Source organism: Vicia villosa, linkage group LG6, assembly GCF_029867415.1.
Source record: "Vicia villosa cultivar HV-30 ecotype Madison, WI linkage group LG6, Vvil1.0, whole genome shotgun sequence".
Classification (NCBI taxonomy): domain Eukaryota; kingdom Viridiplantae; phylum Streptophyta; class Magnoliopsida; order Fabales; family Fabaceae; genus Vicia; species Vicia villosa.
Genome location: NC_081185.1, coordinates 125,517,109 through 125,524,922, shown reverse-complemented (window position 1 = coordinate 125,524,922; position 7,814 = coordinate 125,517,109). Strand labels below are relative to the sequence as shown.

At 30.0% G+C, this 7,814-nt stretch overlaps 1 protein-coding gene across 3 annotated transcripts; it reads right to left on the bottom strand.

The window, feature by feature from the left end:
- Positions 1-1,178: 1,178 nt before the first annotated feature.
- Positions 1,179-3,554, bottom strand: LOC131609881 (protein HEADING DATE 3A-like). Of its 3 annotated transcripts, none has more exons than XM_058881698.1 (5): positions 3,330-3,554; positions 3,095-3,156; positions 2,948-2,988; positions 1,691-2,517; positions 1,179-1,225 (listed from the first exon to the last, which is right to left on the bottom strand). In XM_058881698.1, the coding sequence occupies exons 1-4, from the start codon at positions 3,486-3,488 to the stop codon at positions 2,291-2,293; spliced, it is 489 nt and encodes a 162-aa protein (XP_058737681.1). In that variant the 5' UTR covers positions 3,489-3,554; the 3' UTR covers positions 1,179-1,225; positions 1,691-2,290. The 3 variants fall into 3 exon arrangements, with proteins under 3 accessions (XP_058737681.1, XP_058737680.1, XP_058737679.1); XM_058881697.1 differs by having other exon boundaries at positions 1,179-1,237; positions 3,288-3,553; XM_058881696.1 differs by having other exon boundaries at positions 3,288-3,553.
- Between the last annotated feature and the right edge of the window lie 4,260 nt (positions 3,555-7,814).

The window sequence follows — 7,814 nt, the reverse complement described above, 5'->3', positions numbered from 1 at the left end:
CCGCCCAACCCGGCCCGTTGTCCACCCCTAATGTTGTGTATGTAGAAAATATTAATGGGAGTACAAGGTACCAAGCCCATGCATATCCATGAAAATTAAGGTGCACAATAATTATCTTTTTAAAATATTTACAAAACAAAAGGAAGCATAACAAAACATCCACCAAAAATAGAAAAAAGAAAACCAAAAAATGGCCAGACAAACAAAAAAAATGTTGACAAACACTTAAAATGTTATTAAATAGTTGTTAAATTAATTTTTTTATTCATCCATCCTTAAATATGGAACTCAACTTTTCTATTTTTTTAGCTCTAACCATTTGAATTATCAAACCTCCAATTAAATACATAAATTCAATTAAAAAATCATATCATAAAATTTTCAAAATACAATATTACTGTATGTTTTTATATAATTTCTTAATTCTTATAAATTTTATATAAAACAAATAAGTGAGTGAGTTATAGAGATAAAAAGATAAAATCATGTAATGTTTTAAGTCTGCAACAAGGTATTATAATAAGAACTCTTTCAATGTTTCGTTGATATATATATATATATATATATATATATATATATATATAAATCAAAATGAAATGAATATATTTGATTCAAAGAAAATTATCTTAATATAAATAAAAATAAAGGTGGATTTTTAGAGAGATAAATATCTCAAAAATAGTATATTAAAAATACTTTTATATCTTTGTGTTCTTTGTAATATACACACTTATCATTTTAGTCCCTCAATCTTTATATCAAAATGGCCCTTATAATTTTTTTTATTTCACTTTGGTCCTCGAATATTTTGTTTTAGTACTTAAAAATAATATTATTTTTCATTTTAGGTCCCTACAATTATTTTTATTTGCATTTCAGTCCTTTCAGTCCTTGCATGACTGAAACTAAAAAAAATTGCATTTTAGTCTATGTCATAAATAACTTACCAAATTCAGTTTAGTGTTTGGATAAACACGAAAAATCCCATAACAACAAAACTTACAAAGTTTTATTTTCAATAAGTATCATTTACTTGTTCAAAAACTGGAATATAACCTGATTGGAAAATATTTTATATTAAAAAAACACCACATTCACACTCAGAAAACCAGGAAAACATGTGTATGAAAGATTAAACATATCAGTATCCATAAGTTAGGCCAGGACAAGAAACTAACCTTATCATAAATCAGATGAACCCCAATTAGCTATGTATCTGAAGTACCTAAAAAATACACTGTGCAATAGTTATAAGCTCGTAATGTGAGAAGGGAAGCAATTAAAACTGCACTGGGTAATCCTTTGCTTCCTTATACTCCAAATTAAAATGTTTCATAAATACAAATATACAAACAAAAATAAATAAAAATATGTAAAAAATGTTTCATAAATAAAATATGCATAAAACGGGCTTATCAAATCTAAACTCCAAATCAATAAATTTGAAGAACCAGCCAAAACTAAAATGATAGTTCTTTTGTGTATTTCATTAAACAAAATGAAAGTTCTTGCACTCCAAAAAAAAATTAATTCAGAAAAACTCTGAATGAACTGAATGGTAAAAGTAAAGATTTTAAGTGATTTGTATTTTTTTTTTCATTTGAAAATAAGCTTGGAGAGAACCAAGAAATTTAACTATTTTTCATCAAGCAGGTTAAAACAGTAACTACCAAAACCAAAAAGAACCTACCATATCAGCCACAACCATCACGATCTGATTTTTCAATGTTACAAATAGAGTTCTCCACCACCACAGACGCTGCATCCGCCAGATCCGCCACCGCCATCACTCCCAGGTAACCACCACTTGTTAACTAGGGTTTCTCAACTCATTGTATGATTCTTAGCCTTAGAGGTAGCTTCTGATTTGGGGGAGATTCACAAATTACTAAAATCGGTTTCTAGTATGAGAAAAAAGTTGGATCTGTTTCTGATTTGAACTTTGAAGTGCTGGGAGAGATGGGAGACATTATATAGAACAAGAATGAAGATATTTCCATTGAGAGAGGGTTTTCTATTTCTTTATTTTATTTTATATATTTTAATTTAAATAACAAAAAAAAGAAAAAAACATAAACCCGGTCTATAACAATGGGCAGTGGTCAGCTCTTTATTGATGATATACGTACACAAACATAAAACCACACACATATATATAAATAGTGCTTGCTTGTAATGTGTATATATAAACTATAAATAGCCTTTATTTGGATCTTGCATTTCACTATATAACTAATAATAACTAACTATAAGCTTCCACTTTGACATTAACTTCATATAGTTGATGTAATTATCTAAATGTTCTTCCACCAGAGCCACTCTCCCTCTGACAGTTGAAGAAAACAGCAGCAACTGGTGAACCAAGATTGTAGAGTTCAGCAAATTCTCTTGTGTTGAAATTCTGTCGCCATCCTGGAGCATAAACCCTTTGTCTACACTGCTGGCGGAATAATATGAACACGAAACGATGGATCCCCGAGGTAGGTCGTGGCCTTTCGTAACTCACAATCTCGTTACCTATGTGCAAACCAAATCAATCAAACTCCAAATTAGGATGCAAAATCTCACCTTGCAAATTAAACCATTCTACTAAAAAGCATTCTCTAAACATAAATTTATTATCAAGAAAATTTAATTGTGTTGTTGTTCTTAATTTGCTAATGGTGCATTTAACCAATATGATGTCACCTGGATTTTTTTTTTGTATACAAATTATAAGAAAATTATAACTATTTTCTTAAATAGCTGAATTTTTACTCTCCTATACTATTCGGGATCGAGTTTTGCTGCGGTCATAGATTTTTTCAGTCACGTAGTCATGCATTGATAATAGAATGTATAACATCATGAGTACATGATTGCTTGAAAAACTTGACTGCATGAAATTTATTTTCTATTATTTGACCTAAGAACTAAAAAGTGGATGCGTAATATAAAATATACATACCGAAACTGACTTCAGTAGTTGCTGGAATATCGGTCACCAACCTAGAGATTATTTATAAAAGAGGGTTAGTTATTATATATATTTAATGGAAGTTTGTTACAAATCATGTTCAAATTAGCATATAAGGTATGTAATTGATTAACTTACCAATGAAGGTACTCCCTAAAAGTAGGGTTACTTGGGCTGGGTGAATCAGGATCCACAAGAACCTGTAATAATAGAAGAAATAAAGGTAAACAAACTCGAGCAACACATTAGAAACTACATTATAATTATAATAATATCTATATCAATTTAATAAATACTGCATAAAAAAAAAAGACTATCTAATGTAAATTACTAGGGTATAGACGTTTCTGAGATCGTTTCCACCAACACTCACTCTGGGTTGATTGCCAACGTGAGAGGGTTTAAGCTCACAACCATTATTCACATCTCTATTACCATAGGTGACTCGGAGAGGAACAGAATTTTCAAAGGAATCTATCACATCACCAATTACACGACCAACAGCGAGAGGATTCCTGCTACTACCCGCCATATGTGGTTTTCAAACTTCTATGTATGCTCAAATTTGCTTTGGAAAATTTGAGTAATACAATCTCCACTAAATGTTAGAGCTATTTATAGAGGAAAAAAGGGGACATGAGATAAATATTCTTCTCCAAGTAGTATTCTTCTTGCTTAATATTTATCCAAAACATAAATATTAAGAATGTATTATAGAAACCATGTCGTTTTGCACACGTCCCGTGACATATAACAACAATTGGCAGCGGGCAGCTCTTTATTCATGATATACGTACACAAACATAAAACCACATACATATGTATAAATAGTGCTTGCTTGTAATGTGTATATATAACTATAAATAGCCTTTATTTGGATCTTGCATTTCACTATATAACTAATAACTGACTATAAGCTTCCACTTTCTCTAAGCTCAAATCTATTATCAAGAAAATCATAATAGTGTTGTTCTTCATTTGCTAAAGGTGCATTTAACCAATATGATGCCACCTGGATTTACATTTTACAAATATTTTTTACCATGTGAAAATAGTTCTCATAAATTTCTTATTATAAATGAAGAAAACATTTTCTTATTAATAGACAAATAGGTTATCAGCTTTTCTTTTTTCATTTATTATAAAAATTCAAAATAACCCTTTTTTAGAGAAAAAGTAACATATAATTAAGTCCTTATTCAATTTGTCCTTATTTAATCTGACTGCCCAAAAATGCATCACATATCCTATAGTTTTTTAGTTGACTTTGTTAATGACTAACATAATAGTTACACGTTGAATGTTAACATGACTTTATTTTCTTAACATATGTCTTATTCATACACCAAATACTTACATCAAACACTGTTCACCGTATTTATATGGTGAACATTGTTTTTCAAAAAATAAAAAATTTTATTTTATGAACAATGCCAATGAACAGTATATGAACAGTACCGGTGAACATTATATTTAATTGTAAAATAAAATTGGTTAATGAAATATAAAAAATTAGTTAATAAAGTGGTGAATTTGGTTAATAAACACCCGGATATTAAAAATAATTTTTAATAGTAAAACAAAGTTGGTTAATGAAATGTAAAAAGTTGGTTAATAATGTTATAAAGTTGGTTAATAGACTGCCCAGACTTTTAGTAGTTATGAAATTGGCTAATTATACAATTTTATTTTTGTACCCCTCAATAAAAAATAATTTTTTTATAAAAAAAATTATTTTTATAATATTTCAGTGTTCACCGTATTGGTGAACAGTGAAATATGGTGTAAAAATAAAATTTTCTTTTCTTAAATAGCTGAATTCTCATTCTTCAATGTTATTTGGGACGAGCTTCGTCATAGTTATACATTTCCTACAATTATGCACTACTACGAATAATACGTTTTATGATAAAAAAATTTACCTCAACATTTGAAAACCGAGATTACATGATGTGGAACATGTCATTTTAATTTTATTTTTTTTTATAAAAATTAAGTCTTATCCCTCAGGTTTTAGAAAACCGACAAAAAATGTAGTTCAAGGTTTGAGAACCAAAATGGCGCCCTTATTTTATAAATCATCTTTTCTTTTTTTAGTTTTCTTGAAAACAATCATGAAATATTGATTAATATTCTATTTAATTATATTAAACCCAATTTTTACCTGAGTTGTTTTTCCTCTGTGTTTCATACCAACCGAGATAAAAACTGTAACAATATTTTATTCCGGCATCAAAATGTTAAATCTCATTCACTTTTCATTATTTCTCTTAAACTTTTTACGCCCTAGCTAGCGAACGAAAGAAACATCATTCTTCATCTTCTCTACCTAACAACCTGAAACATCATTCTTCATCTTCTCAAAGGAGGTAGGAATCTCGAGTAAGGAAAACTCAAACCTCAAACCGACACACTTATTTGACTCTCTCATCACATTTTTGGTATGTAAAACTTCTCCATGACAGTACCAGCAATGTTGTTTTTGTTGTCGATTTCGTTGTCATTGTTTTTCTTGTTGTCATTTTTATGGTTTTTGAGACTTAGGGTATATTGTTGTGTTGTTTTTAGGTATTTGTAGTTGTTGTTGTTTAGTGTTATTGTTGTTTATTGAGATGGAATGTTCATTATTGTTGATTGTGTACGATCTTTATTTTATTTTCAGAAGTTGTATGTGATTATGGATCATAATTGAATGAAAACCCATAGAATAAGTAAAGAGTGTGAGACTGGAGTGATTTAATTTCTTAAATTCGCGGAAAAAACCTTTATGACAATAATGAGATTTTTTATTATCCATTTAAAAGGACGAAATATGCAACAACAAAAATCCATAGAGTGATATATTTAATCATTTAGAATGTGATGAAATTATTCAAAATTACACGAAATAGAAATGGCTCGGTTAAGTGCTAAAAAAGACTTGCGTCACATAGAGTTGAAATTGATGAATATTTGAATGATACTCTATAAGATATGATCTGTGATATTGGAGTAGATTCTTTTAAGAAAGCCCACGTGGAAGATACTTTACAAAGTAACATAATAATGTTGTAACCAGAAAGGGTGTTCCTGCCAAGGTGATGTGATACTTATCGATAATTCAAAGGTTCAAGAGACGGTTTGCTAATGTAAATGACAAAAAAAATATTAGGTGGCATGAAAATGAAAGAGTAAGTGATGGAAAAATTAGCCATGTAGTTGATTCATTGAAATTGAAGAAAAATTATTTTTTTTTGTTTACATATTTTCCCCTTGAGCCAAGAAACCTTATGTTTGAACTTGTCACTGATGGAATGAACTTGTTTGGTAATATAATTACGACCATACTTCATGACATGTTCTTGTCATAATTTACAACCTATCTTCGTGGTTGTGCAATAGTCATGGAACGACGACATACATGTCTATTTAACTCCATAGATTGAAGATCTAAGAGTTTTGTGGGAGGAATATGTTGATGTTGATGATGCATATACAAGTGATAGCTTTATGACGTGTACCATATTATTTTGCACAGTCAATAACTTTCTTGCATACAATAATTTGTCTGCGAACAACATCAAGAGACATACAGTGTGTCCTATATGTGAAGATAATACATGCTCCCACCAACCTCAAAATGTAAAAAAAGATTGTTTACCTTGGGTATCAAAAATTTCTAAGGCCTAATCATCCATATCGTAAATTGCGAAAGCTTTTAATTAAGAGCAGAAGTTTGATATTGCTCCAAAGCCCTTAACCGAGGAGGAAGTTTATAAAAGACAACAACATATTAATGTTGTCATTGGAAAGAAACAAAAAAGTCTCGTGGAGAAAAATATTTGAAAAAAAGAGGTCATGTTCTTTGATCTTCCATATTGGTCTAGCCTTAATGTAAGTCATTGTTTTGATGGGATGCATGTGGAGAAAAATGTTTGTGATAGTTTGATTGGAACACTTCTCAACATTATAGGAAAGACAAAGATAGTACTCCCTCTGTCCCACAATGAGTGAACCAGCACATCATTTCACACAGATTAAGAAAAATGTATAAAAGTAAGAAAGAGAATGTTGTTTTTACTATACTACCCCTATCATGTATTGTAAATGGTGAAATTTTTATTAATTAGAGGGTAGAAATGGAAAAAGTGTATTGGAAATTGAAATGGATCATTCATTATGGGACATCATTTTATTCTAAATGGGTCACTCATTGTGGGACAGATGGACTAGATATGATAGTGATGGGTATACGACTAAATTTAGCCCCACAAGACGCGGGAAATATAAAATATTTACCTCCAACATGTCACACTATGTCTAAAAAATAAAAAACAACGTTTGCGATTATTTGCAGGGTATAAAAGTTCCCTACGGGTGCTCATCAAATGTGAAGAAACTTGTGTCAATGAAAGATCTAAAAATAGTTGGCTTAAAATCTCATGATCGTCGTGTTTTGATGCATTAACTTCTACCTGTGGCTATTCATGACATTTTACCAAAAAGTGTAAGGGAACTATAACCAGATTGTGCTTATTTTTTAATTCTATATGTAGTAAAGGCATTGATCTTGTAAATTTAGATGAGTTAGAGCATAAAGTTGCAATCATCATACGTCAATATTAGATGTAATTCCCTCCATCATTTTTGACATTATGGTTCACTTAATTGTTCATCTAGTAAGGGATATTAGTTTTTGCGGTCTATTTTATTTAAGGTGGATGTATCCGGTAGAGCGATACATGGAGATATTTAAAGGGTATATATAAAGAATCATCACCGTCCAGAAGTTTTGATCATTGAAAGGTGCATAACACAAGAAGCTATTGAGTATTGTACAAACTATTTGTCAGAAGCATACTCTATAGGAATTCCTAAG

Coding starts and splice junctions, on each gene's coding strand:
- LOC131609881 (XM_058881697.1), bottom strand. CDS start 3,488: ATGGCGGGTAGTAGCAGGAATCCTCTCGCTGTTGGTCGTGTAATTGGT. Junction 3,157..3,287: donor TCAGAAACGTCTATACCCTA/GTAATTTACATT, acceptor CTATTATTACAG/GTTCTTGTGGATCCTGATTC. Junction 2,989..3,094: donor TTTAGGGAGTACCTTCATTG/GTAAGTTAATCA, acceptor AATAATCTCTAG/GTTGGTGACCGATATTCCAG.